This window comes from Patiria miniata, unplaced genomic scaffold, assembly GCF_015706575.1.
Source record: "Patiria miniata isolate m_02_andy unplaced genomic scaffold, ASM1570657v1 HiC_scaffold_18, whole genome shotgun sequence".
NCBI lineage: Eukaryota > Metazoa > Echinodermata > Asteroidea > Valvatida > Asterinidae > Patiria > Patiria miniata.
This window is the reverse complement of record NW_024037056.1, coordinates 14,864,306-14,885,775: the sequence shown is the minus strand read 5'-3', so window position 1 is coordinate 14,885,775 and position 21,470 is coordinate 14,864,306. Positions and strand designations below refer to the sequence as shown.

The following is a 21,470-nucleotide window of genomic DNA, read 5'->3' as shown; positions in this document are numbered from 1 at the left end:
TTATAGTTATTAATCATTCATCATCACCGATCATCGAATTGGTTTTCTAGGAAAGGCTCATACTTTGTGTTTTAAGAGCAAACTTCTAATGGACATTTAATTAGGGACACTGGGGAATGATATTTGTAATGGGCGCATGTTTGCATTGTGCGAGACTGTGTTTCGCACGGAGTTATCTCCTCCGCATTTTAAGATCTCAACCCAGAAACCACTTGGGAGATGCATTAAGACGTGTGTCACTTCACACCATCCACTTAAGACGTCAGGAACGGAAAAGGACTGTCCAAATCAATTTCATGCTCTATTGAAGAGTACATTTCTTGGTAAATAAGATTCATTCTCCGAAGACGGTGAGCGTTCACTGGTTCTCATCAGAACCAAATCTTCATCTAACTTAATAATTATATTTTTCTATAGTGATCCTCAACAGTTCCTTAATTATCTTTCCTTGAAGATGGAATGTGGAGCATGAGAGGGAGGCTGTATGTCTTCACTGTTTACGTTAGCTCATCTGTAAAATGGCGACCGTCAGAGTTGGACACATTGTCAGCGAATGAGGGCGCCCCATTTTCAGGTTCCAGCACACAAAAAACAAAGCACATTTTTGAGGTAAGTTTAGAAAAATTACATAAATCTGAAATAAAGATATAAAAATATTTATGTACGTCCGTTTATACTGCAACATGGATTCGATTGTTACAGCGCGCGCCCCATTCACCCGTGGATAATACGCCTACTTCACGGGAGGGGTGGCCTATTTGCAGACCCTTTTTTGATTTGTTGATGGACCAAAGCATAAGCCTTCTGTAAGTATTCTTAATCAGTTTGTTTCTCACAAACACTTTTAAATATCTGTCTTATTGTAACTGTATAATTAAAACTTTCGTTCAAGTCCGTTGTTTTTCTTTGAATTTTTTCCCCTGTAAACATGCAACAGTCGTGTTCTTCATAACCATACACTTTAGGGCTTTAACCATTAAATTGAGTACCGGAACCCTTCCCGGAACTGCGCCGATCACGAGAATCTCAAGGTCCTCTCGTTAATAAGAAAACATGCGCCGTGCACTTCCTGCAACCTGTCATCCCTATATGAGAGCTCCGCAGTTCAGCCGTAAACGCTTCACTTGACTCTGTCACTTGATTTAAAACAAAAATTCTCTGAATTCACTGTATAATATCTGAATTGCTGGATGAAAATTATATTGTTAAGTTTAGATATCTATTGTCTTTGTGTAAAGTGAAACAAATAACAGATATCACGACGGACTAACTGACAGAAATGCACAAAAAAGAAGAATAATTTTGAACGCTGATTTTTTGTCTGGGTTATTTACATAAAATTTTAATTTTAATTCAACCCGTTCCCCTGCTATTATTTCAGCTCTTAAAAAATAAACAATGCAAATAAGGTGTAATACTCTTTTTTTCAATGGATAAACATAAAAAGTAAATTCATAAATCCAAGTACCTTGAGACGCAGTCGTGGTTTTTATCTATAAACCGTTTCTCCTCTCGGAATATTTTGATTGTCGAGCTTGTCACCACACCGAGTCGGCATGACAACACGTCCGCATCATCATTCTAAGAACAACATGTGGGGAATGGATAGGAGTGAAGTCAAGCGCACCTGTCATGCAACATTGATGTCGGGCCCGCTTGGAGACTTTTGGAGTAGTATGACAGTCAGAACTTCATAAAAACCCGCAACGCAAGAATGCGGTCATTGCGCATCAATATCAAGGAGTAATGACCGGGTACATAAATTGTAAGGAATATCATAAAAATCGAATTTTGGTCATGAACTCCGCAGAAAGTTTCTTGAACTGTAAAACATGACTCGGAAGTGAAACAAATTGAAGCATCCCACGGTGTGATGAAAAGATAATTTAAAGGCACGTAGAATCGAATAATTGCATTTACATGTACATGTAGGCCTACCCGGTAACGTTGTTGCTTCTAAGAAATGCACAAAAGGCATCTGATCCTATTTCCTTTAAGCCCCGACATCTTACTCTCCAAGTAAAAATATCTATGACAAAAACGAACAAATACTTATTTTAAAATTTTGTTTTAAGTGTGAACGGAAACATCACACCAAATGAGAAGTTAATCCTTGGGCATCAGAAGAATGTAGATGACATTACTGAACCGTCATGACATTAGAAGAGTTCATTTCTCAGGGATGTATTCCTCACTCAATCGTCCGGGATTCAATTAGATCTAGGGCTAGATCCATCTGCGGCGATACCTCGCGATTGAATCTTGCCCTGAGTGCTGAAGCGAACGCGACAGCCGGCGGTGGACTTAAGCCGAACTCGGGCGGATAAATTGACTGGATGCCGCATTAAATCAGCCCCATGGCGAGTGAAGTTTCCGATCAGTAATCTGGGCATGCCGCTGTGCTTTTCCGTCTTTCTCGTAATTCTCACTCCGTAATTCTCATTCTCATCTCCGAAATTATTTATTACCATCCAGACTGGCCGAAGTGTCATTAATTAGAGACGTTCCTGGCTTAAGAAAATAATCTGCAAGTGCATGATGATGTTTCCATGAAATATGGACGACCAGAATCTTACGCCTGTACCTAAATCTTCCGCGAACACAGTCCAGTGAAAAATAAACTTGATTGTAGCCTGCACATTCTTGAAGCATTAGTTTTCATGAGTGTGACTTCAGTTTTTAATTATCAAAGAGAAAGTACATGTTCCAAAGCCACCTCCTTGTCCTTTCAGACTTCGGGTTCCAAATATTGAATCGAAATTCAAGTCTGTCGGCCTCTTGCTTCTAATTAATTTAAAAACTGTCGCCGTCCGTCATTTGCCGGCATCAATTAGGGTCGTTATATTGTAGAAAACTCGACGGGGAGTTTGGGAGTTTAATCAAGTGATTTACAAGAAGACGGGAGATCGGATATAGTAAAAATGATAATACACATAACGTAAATAAAGACAAACATAAATCAAAAATGAAAAGCCTTATTTAGAGTAAACGACGAACGATGTTTAATCTTCTCAGAAATCAGAAAACAGAAAGGTTCTGTAAAACCATAACATTAAAGCCGAAAGGTTCAATTTGGTGTTCGTTTATCACTGCAATGACACGGTTCGCGGAAAAGATAATAAAGTCCAACCAATAGGCCTGCTTTCTAAAAAAAAACTGTTTAGTGCTTTATCGTGTTTCTGGGATATTTGTTAATTAAAGAATGAATGTTGTATATTATTTGGAGACATGTATGCTGCCTTTGAGATGCGCGCAAAATACTAATTGAAATCGGCTGATGTATCTTCGGGGGAGGGGAGGGGGCCGGGGGGGGGCTCTCGATTGGTCTCCAACTTCCGCCCAATTACAACCACGTAAACCAGCCATGGCCAAGTTGCAACTTCAAAACAAAAACATAAAGCAAATTGCCATATGAAATAACAATTTAAGTGAATTGGATGCACGGAAAAAAGTGAAGGTCATTTTCTTGTAATCCGATTCTTCATCAAAACATAATACCTCGGAGTCTGCAAATGAAAAGTTCCAATCAGTGATCTTTATCAAATGAAGATGTTTTAAAATACTTGGAAATCTATTCCATCTGTGTTAAGTTGAGCGTAACGCGCACGTTACAGTCGTCTCCCCCAACTCTCCCTGTGTAACCGTTGAGGCGTACTTGTGCACGGAGTCTTAATGTTCTATACGGGTAAAGATATCATTCATTATTATCTTTACATGATTAGATTAAAACGTGAGATTGTCACGCAGGTTACTTAATATTCACAGCGTAATGGAAAAAAAACACCTTTGAGGATTGGGGCGACACTTAAATGAAATGTACAGCACGAACAACGTTTCCCTTCAGTAACTCGTAGTCGTAATTAACTTCCACAGCTACGAGGCGCTTGAAATATAACGTCCATATATCTGCATCGTATGACGATGATGAATCGTTTTCAATTAGAATCAGCCACAGAACAAACCTACCATTCTCAATCATGGACTACTCAAAAAGATGTTTCTATTTTCACAATGTACTCACATTTTCTCAATAGGTTATACTTGTAGGTCGATGTTCATATTTATTTTCACTTTACTTCACATTCAACTCCAATACAAACATCGGACGTAATAAAGTTAATAAACGTATTAAAAACGTAATAAACTCCAATACTGAATATATTGCCTTCGATAACATCAAATAATGCATTGTATGTGTATTATTATTATGTTTACAGGCCGATTTAATGCAACAATATTATTAGCAGTGATTTTTCATCTATATGGCCCAAATTGTTATCCAACAAGTTGTTTCCAATTTCATTTCGGTATCAATTATTCAACTCAAAACCTCATTTAGTTTCTCTGACATTTCTCATGTTTAATTATATTCATCAAGTTAATTAAGAGTTGCACATAGAACATGGCTTTTCGCGTCATGTGAACATTTACTTCATTATTTGTCATTTACAATATTATTTTTAATTTTGGCAAAACGTCTTTACACTTATTCCTATCATTAAAGTTATTATTTACACACAGTTGCATAGTATATTTCTCCTTTAACGTCAAATGTTATTGTGCGTCAATCACAAATTTCAGTATTTCAGAAATATGAAACAATCCAAGCTGCTTAACATATTTCAAAACAGGGGAAGGAATTGAAAAAAAAAATCGAATTGGCAAATAAAGCTAAATAGTAGCGCAAACTGAAATCACATCTTTAAAATATTAAAGTAGTACTATTTAGAAAATAAATATTTCTTCTATGTTATATTTTTGTGGTTAGCAAGTTAGCATCAAATTTAAATTACAACTCCCAAATAATGAAATACAAGGATTTTCTTTCAAATATAATCGATATGACCCTCTTTGGTCTTCAAACCTTCAACATTTTTCCAGCATATTGCAAGTATCAACATCAAATATAAAAATTAATTACATATTAAATAAAAAAGTTTGCTTCATCATTAAACAAAAATCGTACTCGATATTTTAGCCATTGACGTTTAGTTATTGAATTACTTTTTCACAAAATTTGAATTACATGTATTAGCTGCCAGACAATAATTCGGCTCTCAGGGCGGGTTCATTTGTGCACAAAATGAAAGCTCTTGTTCAGAAGGTTGCAGATGCCCAGAATCAGAGTACAGCAGTTTATTCGTTAAAACAAAACATACAAATTGAAAAATTCATTAGGCAAAAAAAAAATCCATTTTTCAAGAGCATGGGATATGCATCTTTAACCCCAATAAACCCCCTTGAGTTATTTACCAGGATCCTGTCACTCCAGATTACAAGTGCAGTACTCGCTCCAACAGAATCAAACAAAACATGCAGTTGGATTTTGAAGAGTTGGGGTGGTTAGGGTTAAGGTTAGCACACCTTTTCTGCTGCCTGTTAAGCAGCGCCATGAAATAGGGACCTGGAGTAAATAGCCTTGTTAACAGAATTCTTTGCTTCCTGAGCAAGCCGTCTTAAGATCACAGATGAAGTTGGTTTTACACTGGGCATCACACGGCTGAGTGACGTGACTCTTGTAATAATACCTGGAATAAATAAAAAACAAAGTAAATAATGGGCTCCGTGCACAGGTACCCCATCAACGACCAGAAAAGGAGAATTGGGGTGATCTAGACTGGTTCCCAATCCATCCACTGCGTATTTCGAATGTTTCCAAAGTTATTGGGGGCTGGGATTAGTCTCGGAGACCATCGCAAGTTGAATTAGAACAAATTCGTGTGCCGACGATGCCTGATGCTCACACGAAGACGCGGTGGCTAATAGCTTTTGTAAATTTATGAAGTTGTGCGCACCAAAAAAGTACCCAAGGAGCTCTCAAAAGAGGTACAAACGCGCCCTCTTTTGTTGGCGCATGGAGCCCATATTGCACGGAAAATAAATGGACAGTCGCACTACAGATCCAGGTTTTGTGCTTGGCATCTGTCTGTGAGGTGTGTTTGTTCCAGAGGGCTACATGAATCAAAACTTTGTGTATTCATTGTTACTGAATTAAAATATCAAAAACACCCCAATTGATTGCTGCTGAATGCAGGTATATAATGCCAACAATAACAAACAGAGCAGGAAATATTGAATGATATATCACTGTCACATCATGCTTAACTGACATGGCTTTAAAAAAAAAATGAAAAAAGACTGATGGCTTTAATATCCACTGAAACCTTACTACAGCCACTCCATTGAGCATATCCAAAAAATGAGAGATGCTGATGATGCGCATGCCACATCCAATATATTGCTAGCAATATTCCCCAAACTTCTTTATAACACTCATGGTATTTAACATCCTGATTTAAAAAAAAGTATTTTTTTTTAATTTAAATCAGATTTTTTTTATTTAAAAAGAATTTCACAGCTGAAAATACTTATATAAACAAACAAATATTGCATACTCACTTGTAAAATTGATCAAATAATGTGCTGTTTACGGCTTCAAATTTGCCCACCAGTTCGTTCCAGTCCACAGCTTGCAATGCCTTCATGCCATAGGCGGCCTGTAAAAGGGTGAAATGTAAATTCAAAACATGATGAAGCTAACATTTGTCATTGTTGACTAATATCAGTTGTAAAGAACATTATTAAGGGAATAAATATGTGCTTGGTCAAGGGGCCTGGCCATCAAAAATGGCACATATTTATTCCCAAAATACCTTTTGGTCAAAAAGTCAAAACAGGTCAAAAATGTACAAATTGCCAACGATTTTGTTCAACAATGTACTTCATGTTTTGTGAAACACCCCTCTTGCCATGCTTAAAACCAGCTGGGGTTTCATCACAGTTTAAAACCACCCATGTGACAGGCTCTTGACCATTAGGAATGGGTAAACTGTCTCAGCTATTTATGAATAGAAAATCTAACACATTAATTTTAGTGGTTTCTAGTATTTACTGTATTATGAATGGAATTATTTTTGACGAGTGAATTTATGGTATCTGATTTTGTCACAACCTGACACTTTTGGGTCACTTTAATGAGCATCGGCACTATAACTATAACTATAACTATAACTTACAACATTTATAATGAAGGGGTCCCTGGTTCACACCCTACTCTATCAAATTTTTAAATAAATTTTAAACAAACAGAAGATGTACCTTTGCTGTGTATTCCAGATTCCATTTGGGGTTATCGGTAAGGTTCGCATCAGTAAGATTCATCACGTAGGTTTCATGATCCAATACAGCCTGGCAAGAAAGAAATAATGTGTAAGCTGGAGTTACATCTTGAGATTTAGAATTCTTTGATGACCCTGAAGTGTGCCTTTTTTTCTAGGCCAGAAGAAGAGGCTGAACGTTCTCAAAAGATTAAAAAAATGAATCGGGGATAATCCTCAAAAGTTTTATCATCTGAGCAGACTCCAATTTTTTTTTAGGGAATGTCACAAAATCAACTATGCAGTGCATCGATATATTTTCAAGGATAATGTTACCCCAGAGGTGAATAGAATATCAAAAACAAACCAAAGATCTTCTCCCTTTTGATATTCCTCACAAATTTCTGGACGCGATTTTCTGCCGGGCAATCTTACCCATGAGCTGTTCTTGTAGTTGCCATCCACTTCGTAGGTCCTATAGTTCGGATTGACGTAGGAATAGGTAGTAACACTGCCCCCGTTGTACAGCATGCTGGTCGGACGTTTAGTTTTTGGTTCAAAGAATATCTCAAAGCTGTCCTTATGGGTGTGCCCGAAAAACTGGCCCCGGATGGTGCTTTCATATCTGAAATAAGACAAAGACAGAAATCATTAATGACCACCAATCCTGTTATCTTTCTCTTAAATGTTTGTTTTTGCAAATGAATTTGTGGAAAAATACACAAACTTTTCCAATTTGCTTGGGCCAAGATCAATGACAATAACTTTCTTTTGTTTTTCTTTTTTGTTTTTGCCATGGTTTTGTTATTGTTTTCACAATACTTTTTGGTTCTTCTGAGCGTTAAGTTCTGCTCATTTTTGTTCTCAGACACGATGCAGAAAATGTCAGTTTAAAGTGTGGGAGGAAACCTTGAATTGATACATGTATGTGGGAATCCAAACACTAACAATAACCTACATGTAGTAACAATCTTAACATTAATCTTGGTTGACCTTAACCGACCTGTTAACAATCTTATTGTAGTTCTCGCTCCATTGCTTAAAGCAATCTCCACTCCCAGGAGGAATATGTCCTAAGATGTGCACATGATCATGGTTATCCTCTGCTTTCTGTAAGACACCAATCAGCCACTGTAGCTCCTCAGCGGGGTCATCCTCATTCTCCAACAACCACCTGACAATTAACAACCGAGTCACAGACTTGTCATCAAGTCAACCACAAACCCATCACAAGTCAAATCACAAGTTAATCACAAGTCAAATCACAAGTCAATCACAAGTCAATCACAAGTCAAATCACAAGTCAATCACAAGTCAAATCACAAGTCAATCACAAGTCAATCACAAGTCAACCACAAGTCAATCACAAGTCAATCACAAGTCAATCTCAAGTCATATCACAAGTCAAATCACAAGTCAATCACAAGGCGAATCACGAGTCAATCCTAAATCAAACACAAGTCAATCACAAGTCAATCACAAGTCAAATCACAAGTCAGTCACAAGTCTATTACAAGTTAGATCACAAGTCAATTAACAAGTCAATTAACATTTAAGGAGATAAAAAAGGTAGGGACTAGTTTAGCCAGGTCTGGGATAGACTCCCACACACAACGCCACAACTCACCAGTTTTGATCATTGCACATGTTCATATTCAATGACACCAAAATGAGTCCATTGTACAGTCGTACACTGTAGTAACCTCCCCTAATATACAAAAAAAAAAACACCAAGAAAATCATAATCAAACTACATTGAGACAAAAATAGGAGCGAGCAATGAACACTTTACGTAAAAACATAAAATTCAATTCTGATTTATGTCAATACTCTACAAAGAATTTTCACAATGAATTTTAGAATATTGAGTTGTATTTCTGCACATACTTGATCAAGGTTGATGTTGTATTTTTTGGCAGCCATTTTGCCTCCGTCACCCACGAATCCACCATAGATTGATACAGCCATGTGATGGAATTATGTCCAGTGATAAACGGAGGAGGAAAACTGTCAAGGAAACAAAATAATTCAGAAGATAAACTTTTATTCCAAATATCCCAATTTTATTCTTATTCTTGGGTCCTACAAATCAACCTACCACTTATCACTCCAAAAACTTTCTACAATTGAAAAAAAAATGCTTTGCCTGTCCTAAATTAGAAATGTCTATATTGTCTTCAAATTGTGTGACCCAGACTCCATAGTTTAAAAGAATTGTTTCCAACTTGCATCCTTAATTGGTCATATATAGATCAAGGGCTGTTAGCCATTTTGAAATATGATGAACACTCTGGCAGTGGATTTTGGTATATGCAAAAGAGTTTACAATTTCCAAATAGTGCCCTCCTGATGTGTCTGCCAAACCTCAAAAAGAAATTGTGGGGACCAGTACAGAGGTCAACAACATAACTCCTCACGAGAGTTCACTTGTGACATTTAAATATAGAAACTATCCACCCTCAAACTATGTTATATTTGTAAACTATGGACTGGGCCAAATTTTACGGAAGCCATTTCATAGTAGTCCCTGTGCATATTTCCAAATTGATATGCTTCAAAAACAAGTAAATTCCTTAAAATAAAAATATTTTCAGGCTATATGAGAGCAAGTTTTTTTCTTTACTCTGGAATAATTCACAAAGTTGACTTTGCTAAACTCTGCCATCGTTCCCAAGGTCAACATTTGGCTTTTTGCCTGCTAGAGTAAAATAGAAAATGACCTTTGCCGAGATCTTATCAGAAATGCAAACACAAATTAGCCCCATCTGTTTTCTTATCAAATATTGTTATAATCTCCTGAACTTAAATACCTCTATTGAATCCTGATATACGCAAACACTTGTGAACCCAAACCTTCAATAACCTTTTAAATAACACCTGACAATTCCTGTCCTTTTTTTCTATTCCCCTGATTTCCAATTAAACCATGTTGCCTGCCTTCTTTTAGTTTTACTACTCATGAAAACAGCAATTCACTGACCTTTCAAATAAAGAATGTGTCATTTTAGCCTCTGTATCAGATAAAATTATCAAAATAACTTTGTTATCAGTGAAGATGCAGCGCGTGACTGATATAGGCTCGTAAACAAGTTTGCTTTGTTTATTTACCTATTTACTGGTGAACTCTCATGGTTACCAACTGCTGGATAGACAGGAATACCGGGCAAGTAAGTCTGAAACATTGCCGTTGTTTGGTTGATAATACTGGTTTGATCTTCACGTGTCTGATTCCAAACATCGTGTGCAGGTAAATCTCCAGTAAGGTAGACGAAATCAATCTGTAGAGATTATTTACAATAAAAGTTTCTGGGCAGTTAGGAAATCAGCCATTACCTTCCCAAAATACCCACAAATTTGACACAGTTTTGCAATATAAACTTTTGAGTCAATGTCTGAAACAGAGACTGTACATGTGCTGGGGGGGGGGGGGGGGTCAGTTTAAACATACCCAAAATTAAGAGTCTTAAACTAAATTCCTGGTGTAGTCAATGCTGTTAATCCTCCTTAAGTTTGAACAAAGTCACAAATAATTTGAGAAAATGAATCACTGGCCACAAGATGTACTTAAGTACATCCAAAAACCTTCAGATGGTCCTTTTAAATTGTCTTGGTGTCGACGAGGGTAATCTAATGTTTCATTACCTTGTGTTGTTTGGCGACAGTTTGTAGCAAGTTTTCAAAGACTCTTGTTGGTGTATCACATCCTCTGTAGTCTCCCCATTTACCAGCAGCCGGTTTGCCCTTGGCTTAAACAAAAAATTGGGGAAAAAAGGTAGAAATTTAGCAAAACTTGACAAATCTGGGTCGAAATTGAACCAGTCATGTGCACTTGAGAAACCTAACACCGACACTATTGATCACACTCTAACAGGTCAATTTTGATTTTGTGGACCATTACTGGAGTTAAAGCTATAGTCCATCATTTGTAATTTGTGCATTTTGTTCGTTTGAAGCAACAAAAGAGTTCAAAATCTAATAAAGGATACTAAGCAACTAACCTGATAAAGTTTCAGCTAAGCTTCAGCTGTACATTCCGAGAAAAGCAGCATTCTAAGATCTCAATTTCAAATCAAAAGTTACTGAATCATGTTTTGAATTGCAGCTATACGCGACGTCGCGCACTGATCCGACGAATTATAACAACCGCGCGCGCGTGTGCGTCGTTCCAATACTTGCGCGCGCTGCGCTGAATAACAAAACGAACTACTAATTTAAATTTTCCTACGGTGCTTCTTAAGAATCACCGTTGGAAATGCCTTCTTTCGTTGATTACTTCAAAATGACAGCTTCCCAGAAAGAATAATTTCACAGGGAGTTTAGTTCCCTTACTATCTTTCAACTAAGTATGTTTTTCAACAATAATTACGCCAGTTACTTTTCGGATGGCTGCAAATGATGGACTGTAGCTTTAAATGAAACTGAAATTGAGACCTGTTTCAGAGTGCATCAAGGAAAATGGTCTACAAATATCTTACAAACACCGCCAAATTTCACTTTCATTTCAATCTGCATCGGCACAAATATAAACAAGGAAAACTCGAACCATGAAACTTTGAAGGTCAAATAAAAAGTGGAGGGTAGATTCTGTACCTGGTTTCTTATCATTAGAGCGACAGCAGAGTGGTTCACCGCATTCAACCTCCGCTCCTTCCTGATACATCCTATCCCAATGTAAATCACTCAGGTGTAGAATGGTCAATTTAGGAGAACCTGCCTAAAATGTCAGGATTGAAACAAACAGAACATCTTACCCTGATATTATATCACCATAGATATGATTTGTATGTTAAATACTCAGCAGATTTGAACAGATAAATGTCTCTTGTTTGCATAATTTGTGTATTAAAGTCAATATTTAAATACTTTATGACCTAACCAGAAGTGTGTATGAAACTGATATTGCAGAAACTTATATATTAACCCTAACCCCTCGAGCGATTTACTAGGAACCTTCCTTGCTCTTACAAAATCCAACACACAAACTGTTGAACTCTAATTATGGGGTTATTCCTATAACCCCATGTAAAGCATAATCAGTTTACTAGTGCAGTACTCACTCTAACAGATTCCAACAAAACATGCAGTTGGATTTTGAAGGGTTGGGGGTGGTTTGGACTAACTAGCAGGAGTTGGGTGATATTTTGCAAAGATCTCCAAACAGGAAAAAAAAGGGTGGAATTAAATTTTCAGATGAATTAAAGATAATTGTGTAAATGACATTATCGAGAAGATGAAAGTGATGACGATGGGTGAACTCCTTTTTCCTGCCTCTTCCTACCTTGGGAGGCTTTGGAATAGTCACCGGGGGCTTGGCTACTTTAGGAAATGTAACATTCCAAGGAGTGTTGGGGTTATAGGGCACGTCGCAGGAACTTCCAACTAGCATTCCACAGATCTCATCTGGAGTGGCATAATGACCGGTTAATACTCCAAACAGTTCATCCTGAAAAGAAAACAAAAATATAAATCATTGTGGATATGATGGAGTGCGGTAGCCTCGCAGTCTGCAGCATTGAATTCGTGGTCAGCGGGTAATTCTGCAGGTTGTGGGTTCGAGTCCAGCCTGGGGTTATGGTGCGTGTACCCTTGGGCAAGGCACTTTGTCACTCATTGCTTCTTCCCACCCAGGAGTAAGTGGGTACCTGTGAGGGCAGAGATGGTTATTGTGGTTGATTTTAGCTGCTTTGCGCCGAAATGGCAGCTGAAATTGTCTTTGGAATGTTTCATTGGCCCAGTGAACTGGGTAATAATGATGTAGCACCTAGAGCTTCATAAATACACATTAATATTATTATGATCTGTTGTCCGACTCTTACAATGAGCATTTACATAGAGTAGTTTACAGGGTTGTCTTTGTGTAAGAACTAAAAGTTTTCTTCATTTCCTCTTGATTGTGCGGATTTCCCCAGAATTTTTTTTACAAGATTTTCCTCTGACCCAGTCTGAAAGTGAAACTAAAGTTTCTTTCGCTTTCATTTTGATTTTTCTCTTGATTCAAAGCTTTGAACTGAATAAGAACAGTGCTTAATCACATACTGACCTAATAGTAATACAATAAATAGAATGCAAATGAATTGAGTTGAACAATATTCACAAAATAGAGATGAATTGACTTAAACTTTAAAATTGGCAGACTTATTTGTTTTTTACTCACCTTGAATTCTCTTGCGATGTATTCACAGACTCGTGGCGTTTCAATTTCTCCCACTTTACAAAATTCTACCATGACGTCCAATATGACATCTTCTGTGGTGTTTTTCTCAAGCAGTTGATCAACGATGTCCATAATGGCTTTACAGGCATCACACTCTAGCCCACCCATAAACGGTAACTGAAAGCTTTGGAACCGGTATAAACCAGTTTGATCATGATTGAGCTTGATTGGTCTGGTGGATACCGGCTGACCAACAATCAGGAGTAACAGGATGATGAGGGCAAACTGACGCATGCTCAAAACCTGAAGTAAAAATACATACAAAATATTTTGGAACTCGTGCAAATAAACAGAATAAATATGAAATTGAACAAATGTTTATCATCCAGACTGCTTTCACTTCGATGATATCAAACGAAGGACTAATGTTAACTTAACAATACATACACAAAATGACACATGACAGAAGCTCACCAAAATGTTTAGTGAAGAGTTTAACGAACTATGTATATTCAAAGGTCTGGGAAACAATACAGCAACACAACAGGAAATCCAATTCAAAGTTTAAAAAAAATGTTAAAAAAATACTAGTATTTTGTTTAGCTGTACTTCTGCCAAGTGCCAGGCTACAAACACAATGACCGTTGGCATGGTCAGATGGTTGGCAAAAATACTAGTACTAAAGCAAGGAGCAGTTTCCTTGCAGGTTGCATTAGGCTAGTATAGTGGACTTGTTAATACTTACGTTTTTCTTACTTCCAGAACTGTACGGTGTTTTACAATAGGTCTTTCTGTAACTAGGTAAAAAAAAACTTACACTAGTTACAGTTCTGGTGGAACTGTACGGTTTTTCTACGGTACTCACTGACACTGACACTGCTGACGAGGGTTCCCCTCAGCTCAGCCGTGCGCGTGCAAAATTAAAAATACAGCACTAGGGAGGTCCTATAGACTCAGCACTGGACCGGTGACCGTGGCGCAGTATGTTTTTTGTCAAGTTCACATCACAAATGAACATCGGGAAATCAAAGCAAACCGCGATTAACCAGCGGCACTATTTATTTGTAAACTAAGATCACCTGATACAAGACATGCAAGAGATCACATGACGCGTCACTCTAGCTCTGATGATGGAGAAGATCGACCACATGCACACACGCATTATGTACACATGACATGTGAGTGGGCGGAAATTGGTGTTGCAGTGTATTTTGTTCGCTGAGTAAATTGTCCGACTTAGGCTGGGGGCGGGGCAAAAGCGGATGGGGTGGGTGGGGGTTAGCCTCCATTGGACAACCAATTCCTGATCCTGATCCTGTCAATATAATATGTTCCAAAAAAAATTGTCACGTAAGTTGAAACAATTGAACAATTGAAAATGCATGTGATTCCTCAAACTAAATTTCAATAGACTCCTTGCAAAGAGCGCCCTCTCTGATGAAAGATTTTTAGAATTGAAATCCAGTGACAAGGAAAGCGCAACATGTTTTCTCATGCCGATCTCTGGGGCTGCAGGCCAGTTATAGGCCTGATATTGCTCATGACTGGTTTATGTCCTCAATTTTGATGACAGCATTTTGTGGACCGTGGACTTGATGGTTAGTGTAAATAAGAATTGCAAGTGCAAAACTGAGCTGGCCGGTGTCTTGTACGAAAGTCTTGTATGAAATGATTACTACTCACTTAGTCGTGATTGTCAACTGAAATGAAGGATTTCCGGCCATTTGTTGAACGTCACAATGCAAACTTAGTGACCTATAATGCTACTATGTCCTCCCTCATTGGAGACCCATTAATGTGAAGATTACAATTTGGTAGTTACATTTTTATGGGACAAAAAAAGGGGGTTCATTTTTGGTCAATTTTTCGGGATCCAACCGACCGACCACCTAGTGCCTGTGTTAAAAAGAAGGCCAGAGTAGAAGCCGTTAACGGGACTAGACTGTAAGCTCGTGTTTCAATGAAATTTGATTGAGATTGGGCACAAATTAAAATTGCTCTATTTTGCAATGGAGCGCGCAGGCCTTATTACCAAAATCGCGATGGCCTTCAGGACTGCTTTCAGGGCTAGGGATGATCATCTTTGGATGGAATTTTCTCCCAAAAATTGAACAGAAAATAAAAGATGATGAAAGCGTTTATTTGATGTGTCTCAAACTTTTGGAGAGTTGTGAGTATTTCCCCTGAATTTTTGAAGTGGGCGTAACATTTATCACTGGGACCTATGGCAGTTTATTTACTAGTCTGCAACCCTAGATCTTTGACTGGGAATAAATTATGTCCTCAGTGAGGGAACTAGAGTCGATCGCACGGGCATGCATAATTATTACCGATATTGCAGACCAATAGATGGCGCCCTTTTAATTCAAGAGACCACACGTGACTTAGTCGGTCACGTACATGTTGAGTGGATGATGTTGTACACGTCCGTGCGTGCGCGTGCAGCTGTACAACCATGGAGGATGGTACAACCAGGTATACATTGTACGCTTGAGTGAATTTATGGCATGGCACAGTAATAAACATCATACGATACAAAATATGCTCACACACTATCCCGAGAATCATGGCGCCGGCAATGTCATTCGAGAACTGACAAAAAAACAATACAGCGGAGCCCTTTGGCACCCCCCCCCCCAATATTCCGCCACAGATAAATATGACACACAAAAAAAACCAGACTTTGGCAATCTGCATACGTTTTGAAAAAATATCGATAATACCCGTGAGTCATTCCCAGTTGATATAGCGTGACATCCGATATGTCCTCACAAAAGCGTTTACCCAGAAAGCTGAAAAGAATGGAGCAGCAATGCATGAGTGTCACCAAGTGGAACCTTTGTAACTGTTATAGGCCTATAAGCATCTATTTGAAGGATCATCCAATGACAATGTTCCTCCTCCTCCGTCGTGCACAAAACAGTCACGTGCAGCGCTAGCGTGCGTACTATACGCATACAGTCTACCGTTTACCGATCGATAATTTCGTGGATCAGTCTTATTAATTATGCACGTGTAGTCTGCTTCGAATTCGCAGCTAGAATTAAACACACATTGTAATAAGTTGTACATACACAAACACATTTTTTAGCCGCCTGTGTTGTGTTACGTACGTATTGTGGTGAGAAGTCAGCATCATATTATAGAGAGAAAGATGACGTTTCTGTAAATTTGGTGACCTTTTTGTTTGCACATCAAACAGTGTGGTGACCTTGCGACACCGTTCGCAGCCTCGAGGCCTCCATCCTATAGCCGGCCTCCGCGGCCGAGTCTGTGGACATTTGTATCCAGTCGATTCGCACCGGGCGAGCTATCGTGTGATGTGATCGGTAGGTACGGTCAGTATAGCTCAGTAGCGAGGTCGTATTTAACAACGTCTATAAACAGATCACCAGGCGACAGTTTTACTGTGGACAGAGTGGAGGGAATATTTTCATCATCGGAGACAGATTAACGTCACTGTCAGTGGAGTATTCCCGGAGGAATGAACAAGCACAAACCATGGAGATGTGATTACACGCATTCGTCGTATGGCAACGTAAATTGAAATACACTGCACTGTATGTGTCTCGTTTGAATTGACTCAGATGAAATTGCGGAATTATTTCAGTTTGACCACAATGGATTATTACTTGTACTCCACCATCACTGGCCTTGCCTATTTGTTCTTGTGCGTGGAGATCATCTGCTTGTACATTTTACACTTCATGGCTGTTCTCTACACGTAAGTACAGTCATGTATCGATAATAAATAGTGTAATTCATGATCGCGCACATGCACGCATGCAGCTGCACGTTAGTAACGGTGTCATTTACTTGTTTACAAATTATTCACGAAGGTCAAAGCCACACAATTTAATATTAACACATTATCATTTACAAAACCAAAACACTCCCTTCTACAATTTCACCCATCTTTTGAAAACCCCTACTGCGTGGTCTGAGTTCGAGTAATTAAATATTGGTCTGCCATTTAATTAGATAAAGTAATGACGGAGCGTCGGTATAGGGAATATATTTTTCCTTCATTCGTGATAAAATATTCACACTACCGCAACGCCATCCATCTATGCGTTACTGGACTCCATTTTGTTTCTATGGATCGAAGCCTTAATTTACATAATATTGAATATTATTATTAATGAAACGTAAAACTCTCAACAAATCGTTTTTACCTGTGTATTAAAACCCTGTCAGTCAATAAAACGTGTACATGTACGTTTATTTTTATGACTGTTTATATATAATTATACGTTTTAAGAGTTTTAAACGAAGTATTGTATTTGTTTGCAAACCTTGGAAAGAAAAGCCGTAATAAGCTGGATGATCTAATGACATTTTTGTGTAGTTCTTGATTCTAGAATATATTCTAAAATATACTTTAGGTAACATTTATCATATACGTACATGTACAAAACACTTGATCCTTTAATATGGCTGAAAATATTGACCTTTGGACCCGAAACCAAATATGTATGTGTATGTCGTAACTGATAAGTCTTTTCTAAAGACTAAACTTAGATTACAGAAGGATTCCTTTGATACTAGTGTAAAACACAAACTGTCATTGTTCATATTACATTTTAAGGGCACCCTAACCCTGAAAACCTAATTTTATTTTGTTTACACTGCCGGGTATCAACACTATATATACGACCGTTATACTACACTCTAAAAACACTCCAGTGAAATGACTAGAAATCCGAGTCCGTCAAAGTTGCACCCGGCTGACCCTATATAGCTGTAGGCAGTTGGGTGCAAGATCGACTGTTTCTTGTCAAATCAATTTTAAGGAGTTTTTACAGTGTACATTTCGGAAGGAATGTAGTATCCATGCAGGAGCATGCAGACGCCCAGATTCTTGTCTTTTCAACATTTTTGCATTGACTGACTTTCAGTGAGATGATCATGATCAAAAAAGTGTCGTCAGGATGCAACAATCTTTCCAAAATGCCCAAGGCTAAGGTAGAGTGAAGAAACATAAAATGAATGACTGGATTCATTCTGTCAACTCAAACAGTTTAGCAAAGCCCCAAAGTTGCAGGTCAACATCTACGGATGATCGCATGATGGTTTAAGTTACGAATAGACAACGTATTCGAAGCGTCAGTTGCGTTATCAAAATGTACCATAAACAGAGAAATAAACAGAGAAACCCTCATAACATGATTGAAACAATAAGTTGAAGTTGAACGAATGATGAGAAATTAGTAGTGCAATTCAGAATAACATTAGGTTAAAATCTGAATCGAAATGTACAATATTATATAGTAAGCTATACGTAGAAATCAGGGCGTGGTATGGCATAATCACGCTTTGACTGAGTGGTCTTATTATGAGTGTCCATAGTTATTACGTAAGAGATTTATTGTATCTTTGTTGAACGCACATAGTACTTTGTATGCATGGTTGAGTATACGCTGAACCTATGGCTGAGCACAGTCACGATATAATTTTGTTCATATGCGCTACAGACCGTAGCGAGCATAATTTTATTACGGTAATTGAACATGATGAAATTGACATGTGGCTAACTGCGATCACCAACAAGAACCATATGAAAGAATATTCAGGACATACGTACTGCTTTTCGATGACATGATTTTCAGTTCAGCTTAGTGGACAATTAGCTACCTTTACTCACTGGCTTCAATTTTTTTTTAGCAGTTTATTTCGTAAAAACGTAAATGTTTAGTATATTTAAGTCTTTGATACTTGTCTTGTAATGTTTTTATTTTTTGTCAGGAAGTGGAAAAGTGTAATAAATTAAAAAATAAATAAAATTTAATAAAGTTTAATTTATTCAATATGATTGTAAAATAAGATCATAGGTTTGCATTGTGAAGATAAGATTTTTACGAATTACATGGGCACCATGTGACAAACCTCTTTTGTGAGTTTGTGAGGTTCTAAAACAGTTAAAACCTTTTCTGTTTCCTTGTGGGAAAATTAATTTGTAAGCTAAAGTGAATGTTTAAAATATGGGCCTTATTCTCGAGTTGGCCATTTTTGTCGAGTTCCCTGAATGTATTTCAACGGCATGGGTCCAGGTTCGAATCCCGCTCATCACGTACAATCAATTAAAGTTCCAGGTTTCACAGAACTGTATCCCATTTTTCTGCTTAATTATAGAAAGCTGCATATGCACAGACACCCAACCAACGTGCTCCGTGATGACCTGCCTGGAGTGTCGATCCTCAAACCACTTGTTGGCGTCGATTCAAACCTTCAAGACAACTTGGAAACATTCTTCAAACTGGATTACCCAAGAGTGAGTACTGAAGGTTCATTGGGCTGTTGAAAATGTGGAATATTTATTAGAATATGAATGGATAATAATTACCGAACCCGAATAATAAAATCATTGTGTCTTTGTAAGATAAAGATTTACGGTACATTGTACATAGCAAATTTACGGTACATGTGACAAATCTCGACCGACGGGCAGTGTCGACTCGACGGGCAGTGTCGACTCGACGGGCAGTGTCGACTCGACAGGCAGAGCACGGTCTGAAACGTGGAGTATCACTCAGTCCTTTTCTGAATATCACAAACTCACAAAAGAGATTGTGCTACCGCAAATCGAAGTCTTAAAGCTATCTTCACCATGCAAACTTTCAAATCGTAACACAGTGTCTTTTGGGGCAAAAATATGCGCGCGTCAAACACAAGCCTTGCGTTTTATGAGTTTTCTAAACCTCACATTAACGGTAAATGATATTTGAAAATAGTTACTGATCGCCCTGGTGTAAATGTCCCCCCCCCCCCCCAAAGAAAAAACCAAACCACCCAACAATTGTGGTTATTTTCTTTGAAAGGAAATGATTTATTGACGCGCCTACTACGCGTATTGCACATGCACATCGCACACTCTGTTGAAATCTCCAGTCTCATCATAATGTATTTTTTTTTAATTTTCTATCATAGTTCGAACTGCTGTTTTGTGTACAAGAAGAAAATGACCCGGCACGCAAAGTGGTCGAGTCGCTAATGGAAAGATATCCACACATTGATGCAAGACTTTTTGTCGGTAAGTTTTCTGGAAAAAAATCAGTGAATCTTTCTCTTTCCTAATTTTCAATTAAAGCATCGGATCAGAAGATTAGTCGTAATAAAAAAAAGAAACGGAAAATTGTAAGTAACAATATTAATAAACACGCTTACATTATGAAAGTTTTTATCACAATTTGTATTCATTTCTGCTTTATTGATATTTTTTCTCGCTTTTTTAATGTATGAATTCATATCAGTGTGTTTTTAATGTAAACAGTATTGCGATTCTGCTGCTGGCGGCAAAGAGTATACAAAAGCACAATACCGTTCATAATAAAATAATAATAAAAACTTCAAAAGGTTGTTGGTAATCGTAAAGACTTAAATTATTATTTGTTTTCGTTCACAGGTGGCTGTAAAGTAGGAAATAATCCCAAACTCAACAACCTGATGCCGGCATACTCTGCGTCGCAGTACGATCTCATTATGATTAGTGATAGCGGTATTAAAATGGGTAAGTACACTGACAAAAGTTTACCATTAAAGTTCCTAACACAATCATTTCAAATAATAACACCCATCACTAAAGACTTTCATCAATATTTCCGGTTGTTTATAATATAAAATGTATTACATTTGTTTGTGAATCGTCGCAGTTTTGTGTAAGGGAACCGTTTCCTTCCAAAGCTAAATTTGTTATTTTCAATTTCATGGACGACAAGTTTTACTCTAACAGCCGTAGAGGAGATATTACTCAATATAACAAACTCGTTTATTTCTGAAAAGGAAAACCGTTGTGAAATAAGTTGAATGGTTTCCTATCATGAGTTCTTCTCCTCGTTTGGACAGTTTACACGGACACATTAACGGAGATGGTTTGTAAAATGACGCCTGATGTTGGGTTAATTCACGCTCTTCCATATTGCTGCAACAGAAAAGGGTTCGGTGCAACGCTAGAAAAGGTGAGAGCACCACCGTACCTTTTCTTTTTTCGTTTGGAGATTAAAACTAGCTGTTTAAACAGCCTTCGTTTTGTGTCTAATACCACACGTTCGAATACAAATTACATATACCGTCTTTGTAAATGATCATGTATCATTCCAACTGTTTCGCTGGAATTTGTGTCTTTGCAGGAATCCAGAAGTGTAGCAATAATATCATTTGGCAAAATATATTTATAGTTCGATTGTAGTTGAATATCGCCGCAAGTAATGGAATGTTTTAAT

General features: G+C 37.7%; 2 protein-coding genes across 7 annotated transcripts in view; one reads left to right on the top strand and one right to left on the bottom strand.

The window, feature by feature from the left end:
- Positions 1-21,470, top strand: part of LOC119724822 (ceramide glucosyltransferase-like) — a 28,402-nt gene that overhangs the window by 3,092 nt on the left and 3,840 nt on the right. The window contains exons 3-7 of one of the 3 annotated variants that reach the window (XM_038196061.1): positions 455-609; positions 19,384-19,522; positions 20,179-20,281; positions 20,654-20,758; positions 21,094-21,206. In XM_038196061.1, coding sequence (XP_038051989.1) covers positions 554-609; positions 19,384-19,522; positions 20,179-20,281; positions 20,654-20,758; positions 21,094-21,206 — 516 coding nt within the window. In that variant the 5' untranslated portion in view covers positions 455-553. Of the gene's footprint in view, positions 1-454; positions 610-16,206; positions 16,976-19,383; positions 19,523-20,178; positions 20,282-20,653; positions 20,759-21,093; positions 21,207-21,470 lie in introns of those variants that run through there. The other 2 variants (XM_038196062.1, XM_038196060.1) reach the window with 2 other exon arrangements.
- Positions 4,021-14,432, bottom strand: LOC119724821 (sphingomyelin phosphodiesterase-like). 4 transcript variants are annotated; one of them, XM_038196056.1, is made up of 14 exons: positions 14,331-14,432; positions 13,997-14,048; positions 13,252-13,554; positions 12,376-12,540; positions 11,688-11,811; positions 10,740-10,843; positions 10,206-10,375; positions 8,985-9,104; positions 8,725-8,805; positions 8,101-8,271; positions 7,533-7,722; positions 7,099-7,188; positions 6,400-6,497; positions 4,021-5,528 (listed from the first exon to the last, which is right to left on the bottom strand). In XM_038196056.1, the coding sequence occupies exons 1-14, from the start codon at positions 14,411-14,413 to the stop codon at positions 5,423-5,425; spliced, it is 1,857 nt and encodes a 618-aa protein (XP_038051984.1). In that variant the 5' UTR covers positions 14,414-14,432; the 3' UTR covers positions 4,021-5,422. The 4 variants fall into 4 exon arrangements, with proteins under 4 accessions (XP_038051984.1, XP_038051987.1, XP_038051985.1 ...); XM_038196059.1 differs by lacking the exon at positions 13,997-14,048 and having other exon boundaries at positions 14,331-14,407; XM_038196057.1 differs by lacking the exon at positions 13,997-14,048 and having other exon boundaries at positions 14,069-14,401.